General features: G+C 33.9%; 2 protein-coding genes and 1 non-coding gene across 4 annotated transcripts; 1 reads left to right on the top strand and 2 right to left on the bottom strand.

The window, feature by feature from the left end:
- Positions 1–33: 33 nt before the first annotated feature.
- Positions 34–483, bottom strand: LOC139902430 (uncharacterized). The gene has a single exon (XM_071885058.1). The coding sequence runs from the start codon at positions 481–483 to the stop codon at positions 34–36; it is 450 nt and encodes a 149-aa protein (XP_071741159.1).
- Positions 484–4258: 3775 nt separating this feature from the next.
- LOC139899130 (uncharacterized protein At5g01610-like) lies at positions 4259–5733 on the bottom strand. Of its 2 annotated transcripts, XM_071881954.1 has the most exons (3): positions 5430–5733; positions 5197–5357; positions 4259–4695 (listed from the first exon to the last, which is right to left on the bottom strand). In XM_071881954.1, exons 1-3 carry the CDS (start codon positions 5677–5679, stop codon positions 4627–4629), a joined length of 480 nt encoding a protein of 159 aa, XP_071738055.1. In that variant the 5' UTR covers positions 5680–5733; the 3' UTR covers positions 4259–4626. The 2 variants fall into 2 exon arrangements, with proteins under 2 accessions (XP_071738055.1, XP_071738054.1); XM_071881953.1 differs by having other exon boundaries at positions 5197–5733.
- Positions 5734–17360: 11627 nt separating this feature from the next.
- Positions 17361–17467, top strand: LOC139903615 (small nucleolar RNA R71). The gene has a single exon (XR_011778425.1). It is a non-coding gene; the product is annotated as a small nucleolar RNA R71 (small nucleolar RNA).
- The last annotated feature ends 566 nt before the right edge of the window (positions 17468–18033 follow it).

Here is an 18033-nt window from a genome sequence, read left to right as displayed (position 1 = left end):
ATGGCTTGCCACAACTTCGAACCCCAATCCGAATTAATACCCAAAGTGATTCCCGCATAAGATTTCTTCTATGCTTAAGTTGTTAGGATTTTGTAACCCCCACCACTTAAAAACTCTATCCCAAACATCTGATGCATGTGTGCAAAAAATAAATGCATGCTCCATTGACTCAATATCGTCATCACAAGTAGGACAACGCACCGAATCAATATCAATACCTCTATTATCCAATTCAATTCGAACCGGTAACCTTCTAAGCTTGGCTCTCCATACGAAAACACCTAATTTGATTGGAACCAAATTATTGCGTATTGTTTCTTTCCCGAATTCGCCAACTCTCAAACTTAAATTATCCACCAACTTACTAAGGACCTTTGTTGAGAATTTGCCATGATTGTTTAGCACCCATATCCATCCATCAATGTTCCTGTTAGGACCTGGAAAAGAGTCGATCTTGGCCTGCAGTTCAGCATATTCTGCCATTGTTCTACCTCGAATCTCGCGGTACCAATTCCAAGTCGAAACCCAAGCACCCTCTGTCTAATTGATACGGTTCTTGACCTGCACTTCCTTTTCAACTTCAAGCATATAAAGCCTTTTAAATTTGCATTTCAATGGAATACTCCCAAGCCACACATCATCCCAAAATTTTGTACCGCCCCCATCCCCAATTACCCTTTTAAAGAAGATGAAAATTCTATTCCTATATCGTTTAGTTTTTTACCCGAATTAACAATTTTCCACCAAGTTGTCCCGTTTAAAGAGTTGATAATTTGATTATCATTCTCGAGACCCCCACCATGCCCATAGATACTTTTAATGATTTTTACCCAAAAAGCATTCTCTTCCAATTTGAAGTTCCACCACCATTTTCCCAAAAGAGCCCGATTTTTTCCATTAGGGATCCTATGTTTAGCCCTCCCAAATCATATGAATTTAGAATTAAATCCCATTTCACCCAACTCATTTTTAATTTATCTCCCGACCCGCCCCAAAAAAAATTACGTCTAAGTTGTTCAAGGGTTTTGAGTACACCTGAGGGGGCTCGAAAAAGCGAGAAATAATACAAAGGCAAGCTACTCAGCACCGACTTGATGAGGGTTAATCGACCACCGAATGACAATGTTTTCGATCTCCAATCGGAAAGTCTGGATTTAATCTTATCTATGACAGGTGACTAATCAACGGCTTTGTTCATTTTAAACCCAATAGGTAAACCAATATACGTGAATGGAAGTTTACCGACCTTGCACCCTATTCTGTCCGCCATCAGATTCACCTCGCTTTCCTCAACTCCTAAACCGTATAAACAACTCTTTGCGAAGTTAACTTTAAGCCCTGAGATGATTTCGTAACTTTTTAAAAGCATCATGGTGTTCGAGAGATTGTTTCTACTCCATTCACCAAAGTAAATCGTGTCATCCGCATATTGTAAGTGTGAAAGATACACCTCATCAGCTCCAATCTTCACTCCCTTTATAAGATCCTTTTCGATGGCAATTTTTGATAGACGATTGAGATCTTCCGCAGCTATAATAAAGAGAAAAGGCGGCAACGTTTCCCCTTGTCGGACCCCTCTTTCAAGATTAAATTCTTTAGAAGGGGATCCATTTAAAAGCACTGACACCGAAGGTGAAGAAAGACACGCTCGAATCCAGTTCCTCCACTTTACCCCAAATCCCATATGCTCTAAATATCGAATAGAAACTCCCATCTTATACAATCAAAAGCTTTCTCGAAATCTACCTTAAAAATAAAACTCTTCCTCTTATTTCTCTTGATATCAAAAATTGCTTCATTTGCTATTAACACCCCTTCTAGGATCAATCTATCTCTAAGAAAAGCACTTTGTTCCACACCAACCAACTTCGGAATCACCTTCCTTAAACGATTAGCAAGAATCTTGGAAATTATTTTATAATAACTTCCTAATAAACTGATCGGTCTAAAGTCCCCGAGGTGTATTACATCTTGCTTTTTTGGGATCAAAGAGATAAACGAAGCATTACATCCCCGTGAAAATTCACCCTTTTCCCAAAATCAATCGAGCGTCTTTTTAAAATCATCCTTTATAGTAGACCAAAATTTCTTGAAAAAAGAGAAGTTAAAGCCATCGGGCCCCGGCGCCTTATCACTACCGCAACCTGAGATAGCTTCTAAAATCTCGTCATGTCACATATCTGAAGAGAAATAAGGTATTTTGTACCAATCTGTTTTTAGTCTAGCGGTATCGACGTAACTTATTTATCTTGAATTTTAGGTTCTAGCTCTGAAATGAAATATTCGTTATATAAGTGTGTTTTAGCCATTTAAAAAAGAAGAAATAAGGTGTCATGTAACATAGAAATGTACAACAATCTTTTATTTGACTTTTCTTGCCCCAAAAAACGGAAACCGAACGTTTTCAAAAATAAAATGTCTTCAACCGAAAGATACAAGAGGAGATCGTAAAAGCTCGTATCTAACAAACTATTAACAAACTTTGGCATATCTATAGCCGAGCCTCTATCAAAACGCAATCAAAACGTAACAAACTATACAAACGCTAAACACAAACCAAAAGCAAACCAAAAAGACACGAACAAACTAAAGAATTAAAAACATCAACCATTGGGCCCCAATCTTACCAATTTTCCATTCCACGTCTCACGCCAAATTTTTCATTCCCGACCGATTATCAAACTTTTAAGTTAAGACGTTGGAAGATCGATCTCCGACCAAGATATTGTGAAGCATATTCATAGCCTTCAATATGTATTTCTAATTAGTTTGTATTTGTATATATGTATATATGTATATATGTATTTTAGTTATAACTTTCTATTTCTATTCTAATTTTGTAATTTATTCTAGTGTTAGTCGATATTTTGGATTATCAATCACAATCACTTTAAAAAGTGATTATTTTAATTTCCTATAGTCAAAAATTACTAGTAGGGTGTATAACGTACTTACAATCAAAGAAACAACCAATTGTAGATACCTACAAATATAGTAAACAATCGACAATTTGGAAACACGAGTAGGTGAGTAAACCTACTAACCACCTACTTAAACAAGGTATATTTCTACATCACAACGACAATTTTGTACATAAATGTCATGTAACTTGTTTGCAACTCATATATAAATGTGCCACGGTTATTTTAAGAGTAAAATGACGTCTTGAGTACTTAGAATAATTTTTCCGCGGATCAATCCCTAAAACTTTGATAATTGTAATAACTAGTCTTGTGATTAAGCTTAACTGAGAATAGATAAGTGGATTGTGTTACGACCCATACCAATCATATGTATAATGTCTCATATCGGTGGAAATATGCATGTGGTTGGAGCATTATAAGTCAAGGTGTCTCCTCCTGTTTTCAAACTAGTTTTTGAGAGTGATTTCTACACTCAGCTTATAGCTTGGTTGCGCTCTTCTCCAATTTAAAATTTTAGCTTGTTAAAAGCGATATACGTATTTATCTATCGAAAAATAGCAAATAAACTATACAATAGTATTTAATCTTAAAGTAAGTTCAATGAAATTTAATGCAATTTTGTATGAATACATTGAGAAATTTTGTACAAACATTTGAGATCTATTACAATTAAACTCTATAGTGTAATGTAAAAGTATAACAATTCTAAACAAAAGATCCTAAATATCATGCAACCATAAAAGTGAAAATTGTAGGCTTGAGTTTCAAGCGTTTGAGATTTTGAATCAACTAAATATGAGTTCGTCATTTTGGTCGTATTCCTTTCATACAGACTTCGATTTAGTTGATTTAAAGGCCCGACATTCGTAACTTAAAGGACTACTAATCCCATTACTTACCGACTTTTTGGAGGGGCGCATGCCTCTCTTATGAATCGCCCATGGCTAAGAGTTGTTCTTTGGGAGTAATCGAGTTTGAGATCGTCATGGTGCTAGTACGACAACCAAAATGACGAGATGGAACTGAGATCCGAATGCTGAGACCGATCTCACTATCAGTATTGGGATCCGAGCTCGCTATCAGGTCATGTTACGAGCTCGCTATCAGTATTGGGATCTTGATGGATACGAGTGAATGTTAAGCACAACTTATGTACTATCACGTTCTAAATTTGGCAAAGCCCGCAAATTACTAGTGATCTTTAACGCTTTATGAATTTGACATAACATCAGAAATTGCAGGAACAAAACAAAACACACATTTATGAATGGTGGTACGTAAAACGGAAACTAATCCCAATTTATTTGTTATTGATTCATTTGATTAAGACTTTATACAAACAAAATCCATCCATGAGCGAATGGGTATTATCTTTTTAATCATGAATGAAACAACAAAAATGTAAACTCGTATAATCACCTGATATAAACTTTGATTCCTTGCTCCAACAACTATATGCTTCTGAATTCACTTTCTTCTACATTATGTTTTTTCATTTCGTCCTTTATTCCATTCAAAAATGACGATTTGAGACCCTTTGCAGACTCTATATTATACAGAGAAGACCAAAAAACAACAAGACCACAAGATTTTTTGATTTTCCAAAGAAGACATATACATACAATATACTCCGTATGAAAATAACCTTAACTTGATTGATTGTGCCATTTTAAATCATCTTTATGTACCCACAACTTCAACTTTATAAAATAGCCACGAGACGTTCTTGATGGCTGCTGCGCTTTCGGTGTCCAAGTTTTCTTGATAGTCTCTGCATATAAGAATCAAGATCAAAACATTGACAGATAAAATCATTAAACTTAAGTATCAATAAACATTAGAAGACGTTTTTAAAGATTAATTGGTTCTCCCAGTGTCCAATTCTTTTCAAAAAATTTATAATACTTGAAACAAAGAAGCATCTTTTAGAAACTAAAAAGTCCAAATTTTAATCTCAACCTGAACTAAACCCATCTCATAAACTGACTACACAGCAAAAACAAGTACAACAGTATCAATTGGCAATTTATCATACTCCTACATTAAACATATAACCAAAAACTAATACTGCATATCTAAATTTCTACCTTAGAAACTACTGAAGATCCAATATGTAAACAAAACCTGAACCAAACCCATCTCCTATATTGCCCACATTGCAAAACCCAGATTCCAATTCTTCAAATTTCATTCAAATCAATGCTCAATTGATCAACCCCAAAACCAAAAAGTCAAAATTCCAAAACAAAAAAAAAGTCAAACAATTTCTTACCGTAGGTACACTCTGAGTAATAAGCTGATTATGATAATCAATAGCAGAAACCAAACAATCCCTTGGTGTATCAAAAGAAGACAAAGAAAATTGCTTATGAACAACACCCACATCAAAATAAATCAACCCGGAACTCGGTATATCGACCCGAATTGCCTTAACTGTAAACCACATAAACAATTCTTGAGCAGAAATACCAGACACTTGATTAATCTGACCCAAAGTCAACGTACCCGAAATTTTTTGATCATAATGGAACTCATTTTCAAACTTTGAATTACAAGCTTGATCCAAATGGACCTCGAACCGACCCGAATCATCGAAAGTGAAATTTGTCACACCTTTTGGTAATAAACCCATTGGTAACCCATTTGATTTCAAGATTTCATAGATAGTTTGTGTTTGTTTAGAAAAAGTAAGAGTTGCACTTGTTAGTGTCAAAATTGTAATCAAGAAAATGTGTTGAATAAAAATGGTGGCCATGTTTTTTGAGTGTTTGTGAGAAGAGGATTAGGGTTTAAGGGAATTGAAAGAGTGTTAATATTGCCAGCAGGAAGACAGAGTGGATTAGGAGAATGGTCAATTATTGGCCTTGTAATGAGGGGGCTACAATTTACCAATCAGGTCTAGCCATGTGGCAGGTGCGGCAAGGGCATTTCTGTTGTTGCTAAAGAAATTAAAAATATGATATTTTATGATGTTCGCCTGTTTTCGGCATAATTTGCTGAACTCTGTAGTTGGACTTTCTTTGTTTTCACATTGATGGAATAAAAATTAAGGTGTTTTATTATTAATATTAATATAAATATATAAAATATAAATATAAATGGTAAGAAGTAAGTGAGGACAATTTAAAGGAGTTTTTGGGTGTGTTGAAGGCTTAAAGTTTTAACAAACTTTGTTCGACTAACACAATAAAAATGAGGCCAAAAGTAAGCGTAGTCCCACATCAAGTAAGCACTAACTAGCAAACATGTAACTAAATCGATTATTGATTATTGGAGATAATATGTTAATAAGTGCAAATCATAGTCCTACTTCAAATATTGAGAGAAACAAATGTATGTTTAAAAGATTTTGTAAACTTTCTTTTATCACCAAATGATTTCTTATATTCTTGTAAAACAAGACTTTTTATATGATATTGTATAACTTATATACTCTAGTATGTAATCTTCATTTGAAGTTGTATATTTTTTAGAAATATAATTTAACAACGAACAAATTTGGGAGGGCACGAAAAAAATAAAATCCATTAGCCTAAGATATTTATAACGTAATAATAGTATAATACTAACAACGATAACAACTCAATTGTTTAAGATTGTTGAGCCTAAAAGATCCTACAATTTTGTGAATTTGAACTTGGCTTTGTTATGTTCTTGTAAAACTAAACTTACTACTTTTTTTTAACAATATTTTGGGATCATTCAGCGGACTAAATCACCCACGCGTTCACGAGATGTTTGGAATGTACCTTTGGGTATAATTCAAGGGTTAAGGGACAACACTGTGTGCAATATTGCACCCCACGAGAGTCTACTCCTGACTTCTCTCTAAAGAAGCAGACCACTACCATATGAACTATAACACATGGTTACTAAACTTAATTATATGATCTTGTAAAACTTATATACTCTAATGACATACTCCTATGTAATTTTGATTTGAAATTGTATATTTTTAGAGATGTAATTTAACAATGAAGAAGTTTGGGAAGGCAAGTAAAATACAAAATCTATTAGCCTAAAATATTTATAACGTATAACACAACAACAGTAACAACTCAAATGTTTGAGATTGTGACACAGAAATTTCGCCGTTGATTGCGCAGGATAATAAAAATACCTTATAATGAATTTTAGTTAAAATATAATATTAAATTTGTTTTAAGACAAATATAATAGTCCGTATATACTGTTTTTAGACTTAATCCGTTAGGTACATAAAGAAATATATATTAAGCCTGTAGTTGTTTGTGAGAAGAACCGCCACCGACCGCCACCGACCGCCACCCGTTTCACCCCCACCACCACCGTTCCGCCACCAGGACCGCTAGCCATCCCCCTCACCTTTCTAACGGGTGAAATTGTGGGGCCCACCATAATTTTTTTTTTCCCTTTTTTTCTTTTTCTCCTCCAACGGAATTGGGGATTGAGGGTTTCGCATAATAAGCAGCGAAAATGGAAGAAGAGATGGGATCGGAATCAGTTGGTGGCGGGAAGCAAGATGTCGTGGCTTGAAGATAACCATGAATGTATCGGTAATTTTTATACGGGATTATTTTTATACAGTAATTTTTATCTTTTTCTTTATTTTAACTTTTATCTTTTTCTTTATTGAAATTCAACCTTTTTCTTTATTTTTATACGGGATTATCTTTTTCCATGTAATGTTTTTAATAATATAATGTTTTAATTTTATTTAATAAAATGTTATTTGTATTTATTTATTGTATTTAAGTAATAATTTAAAATTGGTTAAAGTTGGAAATGGAGTGTATGATTGTGAGTGTTTAGTGAAAGGAATGTGAAAAGAATGTTAAAGGGTTTATGCTGATGTGGCGCTGATGTGGAGGAGAGAATTTCAGTGAAAGGAGAGAACGATTGCATGTGGCCTAAGAAACAATAATGTAACGTAGAAATAGAATCTTTATACTGAATATCGACAATTTGTCCGATAAGTAAGAATTATTGAATTGATACGAATATGCATTTTTAGCACGTTATTAGCATGTTAGTATCATATTGTTCACTGATGTTATGCGAGGTGTATATGAAATAGCTTATATTTTACAACGAAATACTATTAAATACGATATAATTTTACACAAGATATTTATTTATTTATAGAATGGATATACTTAAACCTTGCTACAACACTTATAGGCAGTGTACCTTTGTCCTGGATTATTTAATATGTCCGTCTGGTTTTTGTCCATAACAGTCCATCAGTCATAAATATAAAGTGCGAGTATCCTCGTCAAATTATCCTTATCCCCGAAGTCAAATATTCCAGCTAATTGGGGACTTAAACTGTAACAAGGTTTTAATACTTTGTTTAATAATTACACCAGGTTATCGACTGCGTGTAACCCAAGGTTTTAATACTTTGTTATCAATTATGTCAAGTGTCCTTGTACATAATTTCACCCCTGTTTTAATAATTCTAGTGACTATTAATCCATTCCCGTGTCCGGTTAAATGAACGATTATTCGTACATATAAATATCCCGTCCATCGTGTTCGATCGAGTGTATATGGTTATTTATAGGTATGTCCAATTGTAAATCTTTATATTAAAATTAACAAACTATCATTTAGTTAAACAAATATAAAGCCCACTAATAGCCCATAGTCTAATTTCCACAAGTGTCGTTCTTTTGTCCAAACCCCAATTATGGTACAAAGCCCAATTACCCAATTTTAGTATTTTTAGCCCAACATCATAATTACTTCGGCTTAAATAAGCATAATAATAATTTAGCTACGAGACATTAAATTAAAAGGCTGAACATAACTTACAATGATTAAAAATAGCGTAGCGTTACACTGACAGAATTTCGACTTACACCCTTACAATATGCGCTAACATACCCTTATTATTAGAATTAAAATTAAAATTAAAATTAAAATTATAAATATATATATACGTTGAGAGTTGGATGGATGGATATATATATTTGATGCACCAAACTGCGACTTTTATAGGCATGTGGGCTGGAAAAGGGCCTCATACGATCGCATGGGCTTTGCCCTTCAAGGCCATGCGATCACATAGCCAGCTGGGGAGGCTCAAAAGTCTTTAAAAACGTGGCCTGCTTATTTATTTATTATATAATATAATATATATAATTAAATTTAATTATATATATATTATATTATATTCTTGTACTCCGTTGACTTGTAATTTTTAGTCCGTTGTGTCGAGCGTTGAGAGTTGACTTTGGTCCCGGTTTCGGATTTTCGAACGTCCTTGCGTACAATTTAATATCTTGTACTTTGCATTTTGAATCTTGTACTCTTGTAATTCTGAGATGTTTCTTATCAATAATTGGAACCTCTTTGATTGTACTTTGTACTTTTGAGCTTTTTGGTCGTTTGCGTCTTCAATTCGTCGAATCTGTCTTTTGTCTTCACCTTTTATTATTTAAACGAATATTACTTGTAAATAGGACAACTGCAACTAAAAGCTTGTCTTTCTTGAGGAATAATGCTATGAAATATATGTTCGTTTTTAGCATTATCAAATATTTCCACACTTGAGCGTTGCTTGTCCTCAAGCAATATAGTCTTAAATATACAAGAATCACTTCTTTATTCTTCACACTTTTAACATCAGTGATTTCTTTACGGCGGTATAAACAATGGTAGTAACGATGTGGTTTATAGTCCCACATGACTATAAAATTTAGATCCTTAAGGAAATTGGATCTTTATGAAAATATTTGATCTTTTGAATATTAAATCTAGTTTTTACCCTAGATAAGCTTTCCGGAATAACCCTTCACCGATGTTTGCAAATTGTTTTTGTGGGTTTGGTGGGTTTTAGATTTGAAAATTTTAGCTCAAAACTTGTGGTTTTGTGTCACCCACTTGCTAACCTTGTATTGGGAAAGCAACACGTCCAGTATACTTGCTCCGTATATTACCTTTCAGTAAACTACCGTCCGGTTGTAAAGGAAAGCGTTGAACAAGCAACTGTTCAGGCAATGTCCCCTGACATGCTTTTAATTATGGTCTATAACGTGTCGGACGCAATTACTATCCTTTGTAGGAGCAATAGTAAAGCTCACCCTTATAATTTTTTGGTCTGGCACAAGGTCCTGTCTTTGACCATGCTATGCAACCACCGTTCTTACGGTTGACACCCGATTTGGTTCAGGTGACCTAATGAATTCCAGGTGAATTCCTAGGATTTTACGTTCAATGGTAATGAACGCATTAAAAATGGGTTTTCAGAAAACAAATCGGTTTTAATTTTTATCAAAATATTTTCTCGTTCAAGCTCGAGTTTAGATATCATTGAATTCCATGAGTTTGTAATTCTCAATCTTTAAGGTCAATCTCAAGGATTGAGTAATATCAGTCTTAAAAGCTGATTTTTTATCTTTAAGGAGATTATCCTTTCTGGGGATCTGATTCATTAGTCTTATCCAGCTAATTTTCACCGCGTCCTCCCCATTTTACAAGACAGATCCTCTCATGGTTAGGATAAGTCTGACCACTTGGCGACCCTGTTTGATGCTGAGGTCCGTGGATTTCCTGCTGATTTTAGAGATGACTTTTCTAGATTTTTCGTCAACCTACAGCTGGTCTGGACGACAACTTCATGACCTAAATCAAGAAGCGCGTTTCTTTTTCGGAAGACTTTACTTCCTTTAAGTGATGGAATTGATTCATCGTGTAGATCCATCTTTCTTACAGTATTTTACAGTAAATCGGGTAAAACTGTTTAGTTTAGTCCAAGGCAAAAGTATCTTCAGTTATTTGTTACAGAAATATGTGACATATGTTTTAAAATAACTTGGTAAATTTTCCCACACTTGGCTTTTATTTTCTTTTATTTGCCTTTTTATTGTCCTCTATTCCATTTTAAATGAATTCTAACATTTTGATTTGTTTCTCAATTTATGTCCTTTCTGAGGTAACAATAATTTCGGTGTTAACACCTAGTTTTATCGTTCATAAATATGTATAAACATGATTTTGAGTTCATTTAATTAAAAATTTTGAAAATTTTTACTAGATGTGGGTAGTCAGTATATAAGACTAGGGCTGTTCTTTGTTATCAGAGAGCACTAGATTCTAATACAACTACTGCGTTACTAGTATTTTTAATGGTAACCAAGTGTATAAGTTAAAAATTTTAAAAATCCGAAAGAATTTAACCTCTTCCCACACTTAAGATCTTGCAATGCCCTCATTTGCAAGAAATCAGTAACAATTTAAATTATTGAGGGTGATTAGCGTAGAAAAATGATTAAATTTTACCAAAGTTTCCAAACATATTGGCGTTTGTTTTAAAAGCAAAGATTTTTGGGTTTTTTTAATATTTTTGGCATACTTTAATTCAATAAGATTAAAAATAATCATAATAAAAGTTCTCGTCCCTCCCTCGGGTAAAGCAATTTCGGTTCAATGACCTAGTCTTCAACTCACGACGAATTTTAAAAATCAAATTTTTAACTTAATAAAATAAAGTAAATTTTTGTTTTTAAATTCATACCAAACTTAAATAAAATGCATAAAATTAAAAATTCATATTAAAAATTCACACCAAACTTAAATTATATTTTTGTTTTTATACATACAAACTTATATTAAAAATATTAATTTTTCAAATATTTACAATTTTAAATATATTGATTTAAAAAGTTTACAATATTATTTTAATATTAATTTTAAAAACAAAGTAAAAATAAAATTAAAAATCTTTTTGGTCTTTTATCCCACTTTAAACAATCAAATATTATCAAAAATATACGCCCCTCTTTTCGGTAAAGTAATTTTGGTTTCATAACCTAATTTAACTCATGACGAATTTTTGAAATATTTTGGGTTGATTGATTAAAGATATTTATACCTTAAGAATAAACGGTAAATTTCGCAGTGATGTAATAAATTTTTGTATGATATTAATAATTTCGGTCGCAAGACCTAATTTCATCGAATACCAATTTAATACTTTATAGCGAATAAATTAGCGTTTATTATCAAAAGGTTAAAAATAAAAATAAAAATAAAAATTGAAAACTGTACAAACTTACCTGTGAAATAGATTTCTTAGTGATATGCTCTAGCCCACTCATAAGATAGTCGGACTAATTGGTTTTCCATGGCTACATAGGCGTAACCTCGAGCATTCAATGTTTTTTCTTCTAAACATATGAACGGTCCGTCTCTGCATAAAGTAACAAATTCGGTGTTTGAATAAGTTTGATTATTTGAACATTTACCTTCGTGTGACCATTTTCCGCATTTGTGACATTTTTCAAGGTGTCGTGCTCTTCTTTTCGCTGCGGATTTTGATTTTCCTTTACCAAATTGTAACTTATTATTTTCGCATCTGGATTCTTTTCTTACTCCGTCCAATTTACCTCTGATTAATGATACTATTTCACTTGGAAGTGTGTCATTATTACGTTTAGTGATCAAAGCGTGTAGCATTAGACCATGGTTTAATTCACAGGAAGTCTTCATCTCGAAAAACCTAAAAAAATAAAAATTCAGAATGGGGGGAGAAGACTAGTTCTTTAGGGTCTGCTAGGGAAAGACCATTCGGGTTCCATTTTCGAGAACTACACGAAAACAGAAAATCTAACTCTAACAGAAATATATATTATCCTTTAAAGACTTGATTCTCCCCACACTTAGTTAGTTGTGGTGTTGAAATTGTGATTAACTTCGTTGTCAACTTCCATCGGACTATCTATATAATGTTTAACTCTGTGACCATTAACCTTAAATTCAATCCCATTTGAATTTATTAATTCTACTGTTTCGTATGGGAAAACTCTTTTGAGTATGAATGGTCCAAACCATCTTGATTTCAATTTTCCAGGAAATAGCTTGAATCGTGAATTGAAAAGAAGAACTCTGTCTCCTTCTTTAAATTCTTTTGAACTTCTGATTCTTTTATCATGCCATTTCTTTGTTCTTTCCTTATAGATTAGCGAATTTTCGTATGCTTCTTGTCTTAATTCTTCTAATTCGTTTAGTTGACTTAATCGTAGACGTCTAGCTTCATGTAAATCAAGATTACATGTCTTCAAAGCCCAAAATGCTTTGTGTTCAATTTCTACTGGAAGATGACATGCTTTTTCGTAAACGAGTGTAAAAGGTGTGGTTCCAATTGGAGTTTTGTAGGTTGTTCTAAAAGCCCAGAGTGCATCCTCCAATTTAATGGACCATTCCTTCGGATTTGATCCTACGATTTTCTCTAGAATACGTTTTAAAGCTCGGTTGGTATTTTCAACTTGTCCACTTGTCTGTGGATGATAAGCAGTGGAGATTTTATGAGTTACTCCATATCTTTTAAGAACTTTCTCAAGTTGATTATTACAAAAATGAGTACCCCGATCACTTATTAAAGCTTTCGGTGTTCCAAACCTTGCAAAAAGACGTTTTAAAAAGTTGACTACAACTCGTGCATCGTTAGTTGGGAGAGCTTGTGCTTCCGCCCATTTAGATACATAATCAATGGCAACGAGAATGTATAGATTATTATGAGATTTTGAAAATGGACCCATAAAGTCAATACCCCAGATGTCAAATACTTCACATACTTGAATGACATTTTGTGGCATTTCATCACGTTGACTTATTTTTCCGGCCCTTTGACAAGCATCACAGGATTTGCAAAGAAGGTGTGCGTCTTTGAAAATTGTAGGCCAATAGAATCCAGCATCGTAAACTTTTCTTGCTGTTAGTTGAAGCCCATAATGCCCTCCTGTTGGTCATGTGTGACAATGGTTTAAAATTTTACTAGCTTCGTCTCCGAATACACATCGGCGTATTATTCCATCTGGACAACTTTTAAACAAATGTGGATCTTCCCAGAAATAGTGTTTTATATCACTAAAGAATTCCTTTCGTTTTTGGTACGACAATCCTTTTTCAAGGAATCCACATACTAAATAGTTTGCATAGTCTGCAAACTATGGAATTTCATTATAATCTATCTTCAATAGATATTCATCAGGAAAGTTGTCTTGTATGGCCGATTCATTGAGAACTTCTAATTCAGGATTTTCAAGACGAGAAAGATGATCAGCGGCGAGATTTTATGCTCCTCTTTTATCTCGGATTTCAATATCGAACTCCTGTAAGAGTAAGATCCAACGGATTAATCTTGGTTTAGCATCTTGTTTCGAAAATAGGTATCTAAGAGCAGAATGGTCAGTATAGACCACCGTTTTAGCTAGAACGAGATATGAACGAAATTTGTCAAAAGCAAAGACAATAGCAAGGAGTTCTTTTTCAGTAGTTGTGTAATTTGTTTGTGCTCCTTGTAACGTCTTACTAGCATAATATATAGGTTGAAATCGTTTTTCAATCCTTTGTCCTAAAACGGCTCCCATTGCAAAATCACTTGCATCGCACATTAGTTCAAATGGTAGATTCTAATTTGGAGTTATCATGATCGGCGCATTAGTGAGTTTTTCTTTAAGTAAATTAAAAGATTTGATACAGTCATCTGAAAAGATGAATGGAGCATCCTTTTCTAGGAGTTTATTCATAGGAGTGCCAATTTTAGAGAAATCCTTTATGAAACGTCGGTAAAAACCGGCATGCCCTAGAAAACTCCTAACTCCTCTAACATTGGTGGGATGTGGAAGTTTAGCAATTACATCTACTTTAGCTCTATCCACTTCAATTCCTTCCTTTAAAATTTTATGTCCAAGAACGATGCCTTCTTTAACCATGATATGGCATTTCTCCCAATTAAGTACTAGATTTGATTGTTCATATCTAATAAGCATTCCTTCAAGATTAACTAGACATGATTCAAATGTATCACCGAAGACTGAAAAGTCATCCATGAAAACTTCTATGCATTCTTCTATCATGTCGTGAAAAATCGCCATCATGCACCTTTGAAAGGTTGCAGGGGCGTTGCAAAGTCCAAATGGCATGCTTTTGTAAGCAAAAGTACCATAAGGGCACGTGAACGTGGTTTTTTCTTGGTGCTCGGGTGCTATTGGAATTTGAAAATATCCGGAAAAACCATCAAGAAAACAATAGTAACTATTTTCGGCTAATCTTTCCAACATTTGATCAATGAAAGGTAAGGGAAAGTGATCTTTTCTGGTGGCGTCATTTAATTTTCTATAATCAATACAAACACGTCATCCTGTTACAGTCCTAGTCAGAATAAGCTCATTTTTCTCATTTGTGATGACAGTCATGCTACCCTTCTTAGGCACGCATTGAACTGGGCTTACCCATGGACTATCAGAAATTGGATAAATTAAACCTGCATCTAGCAGTTTAATAATTTCTTTTTTAACAACATCTTGCATATTAGGATTTGGCCTTCGTTGACGTTGCACATACGTTTTATGACCTTCTTCCATAAGGATTTTATGTATGCAATACGAAGGACTTATTCCTTTAATGTCATAAATCTTCCATGCAATAGCTGGTTTATGAGCTTTTAGCACAGAAATGAGTTGAGATTTTTCATTCTCAGTAAGAGAAGACGATATTATTACAGGTAATTCAGATTCACCATGTAAATAAGCGTATTCCAAATGGTTTGGAAGTGGCTTTAACTCTAATTTCGGTGGTTCTTCTATCGATGATTTATATCGATATATGTCTTCTTCTTTTAGCATTTGAATTTCTTCTGTTGTTGGTTCGTATCCATTAGCCATTAGTGTAGCTAACATTTCAGTTTCATCAATTGGTTCAGTTCCTTCTCCTAAAGAACATTCTCCTGTTCCTTGTAATTCTGGAAATTCTTCTAACAATTCTGCATGTGAATCTATAGTTTGAATATAATAGCATGTATCATCTGCAGATTGCGGTTGTTGCATTGCTCTATCAACTGAAAAGGTAACACTCTCGTCCTCTATACTTAGGGTCAGTTTCTTACCGAACACGTCTATCATTGCTTTAGCCGTGTTTAAGAATGGTCTTCCTAATATGAGAGGAACTTGAGAATCTTCTTCCATGTCCAGAACAACAAAATCTACTGGAAATACTAAAGTACCAACTTTAACTAGCATGTTCTCCATTATCCCTCTAGGATATTTTACTGATCTATCGGCTAGTTGTATGCTTATTCATGTTGGTTTCAATTCTCCAAGGTCTAGTTTAGTGTATAGTGAATATGGCATTAAATTTATACTAGCACCTAAATCTGCCAATGCTTCTATTGAACTAAGACTACCCAGAAAACATGGAATTGTGAAACTTCCTGGATCATATAGTTTTTCTGGTATCTTATTCAACAGCACTGCTGAACAATTAGCATTCATAGTAACAGCCGAGAGTTCTTCCATTTCCTTTCTATTCGAGATTAGATCTTTCAGAAATTTAGCATATCTAGGCATTCCTGAAATCACAACAATGAAAGGAAGATTTACATTTATCTGTTTAAACATATCCAAAAATTTGGATTGCTCGGCTTCAAGTTTCTCTTTTCTCATTTTTCTCGGGTAAGGAAGTGGTGGTTGGTATGGTTTAACATAAGGTTTAGCCTTAACTGTGTTATCTTCATTAACCTTTTCAACTACCGGTTCTTTTTCCTTATCTTGTTCAGGTTGTGGTTCTTGTGGAGTAGGAATAGCTTCCTCAGAAATTACAGGTATTTCAGGTGGTTTAAGTGTAATACCACTTCTTGTGGTAATGGCTTTAGCTGTTTCATTCCGGGGGTTAGCATTTGTATCACTAGGTAGACTTCCCGATTTTCTTTCACCTATTAACCTTGCTAGGTTACTTACTTCTTGTTCCAGATTTTAAATAGAAGCTTGTTGATTTCTAAATGCTTGAGCATTTTGTTCATTTGTTTGTTTCTGAGATGTGAAAAACTGTGTTTGAGATTCAACTAGCTTCGACATCATATCTTCTAAATTTGACTTTTTATCATCGGTTTGTGGTGGTTTGTTTTGAAAATTAGGTCTTTGCTGATTGTAAGTATTATTGGATACTTGTTGATTAATAGGACCTTGTTGGTTGTTGTATGGAACATTTCGATTATAATTCTGGTTTTGATTGTAAATCGGTCTTGGCGGTTGATAATTATTCTGATAATTATTTCCAGGCCTTTGGTTTAAATATGAAACATTATCTCTTTGTTCCATTGTTAGTTCAATACTGAGACAATCTTTTGTCAAATGTGGTCCTCCACACTGCTCACAACTAATTCGTATTGAGTGTATATCCTTAGTCATCTTTTCCATTCGTCTCTCGACAGCATCTATCTTTGCGGAAATGGAATCTAAGTCATGGCTAGAATCGGCTCTACCTGCTTTAGATGATCTAATGATATCTTTTTCTTGGTGCCACTCATGTGAGTGGGAAGCAGTGTTATCAATAATTTTGTAAGCATCAGTTTCTGTTTTCTTCATAATGGAACCACCAGCTGCTATATCTATGTATTTTCTTGTAGTGATGTCGCATCCTTGGTAGAATATTTGTACTATTTGACAGGTGTCTAAACCATGTTGCGGACATCCTCTCAATAACTTTCCAAATCTTGTCCATGCCTCATATAGAGTTTCATTTGGTTTCTGTGTGAATGTAACAATTTCTCCTTGAAGTCTTACGGCTTTAGATGCCGGAAAGAATTGTTTAAGAAAATTTTCAACTAAAACGTCCCATGTATCAATCGCCCCTTCAGGTAACGATTCCAACCAATCTTTGGCTTCTCCCTTTAAAGTCCAGGGAAATAACATGAGATATATCTGTTCATCCTCAACTTCTCTTATTTTAAATAGTGTGCAGATCATATTAAAGGTACGAAGATGTTCATTTAGATCTTCCTTCGGCGCACCACTAAATTGGCATTTGAAATGTCCCGTTCTTATTGATTAAAAACGTTCCATATTAATTGATTTCGTTGCGAGGTTTTGACCTCTATATGAGACATTTTTCAAAGACTGCATTCATTTTAAAACAAACCATAACCTTTATTTCATCAATAAAGGTTTAAAAAGCTTTACGTAGATTATCAAATAATGATAATCTAAAATATCCTGTTTACACACGACCATTACATAATGGTTTACAATACAAATATGTTACAACAAAATAAGTTTCTTGAATGCAGTTTTTACACAATATCATACAAGCATGGACTCCAAATCTCGTCCTTATTTAAGTATGTGAC

The sequence above is a fragment of the Rutidosis leptorrhynchoides genome, chromosome 3 (assembly GCF_046630445.1).
Source record: "Rutidosis leptorrhynchoides isolate AG116_Rl617_1_P2 chromosome 3, CSIRO_AGI_Rlap_v1, whole genome shotgun sequence".
Lineage (NCBI taxonomy): Eukaryota > Viridiplantae > Streptophyta > Magnoliopsida > Asterales > Asteraceae > Rutidosis > Rutidosis leptorrhynchoides.
This window is presented reverse-complemented; position numbering and strand designations above follow the sequence as displayed.

Coding starts and splice junctions, on each gene's coding strand:
- LOC139902430 (XM_071885058.1), bottom strand. CDS start 483: ATGGCAGAATATGCTGAACTGCAGGCCAAGATCGACTCTTTTCCAGGT.
- LOC139899130 (XM_071881953.1), bottom strand. CDS start 5,679: ATGGCCACCATTTTTATTCAACACATTTTCTTGATTACAATTTTGACA. Junction 4,696..5,196: donor TTACTCAGAGTGTACCTACG/GTAAGAAATTGT, acceptor TCTTATATGCAG/AGACTATCAAGAAAACTTGG.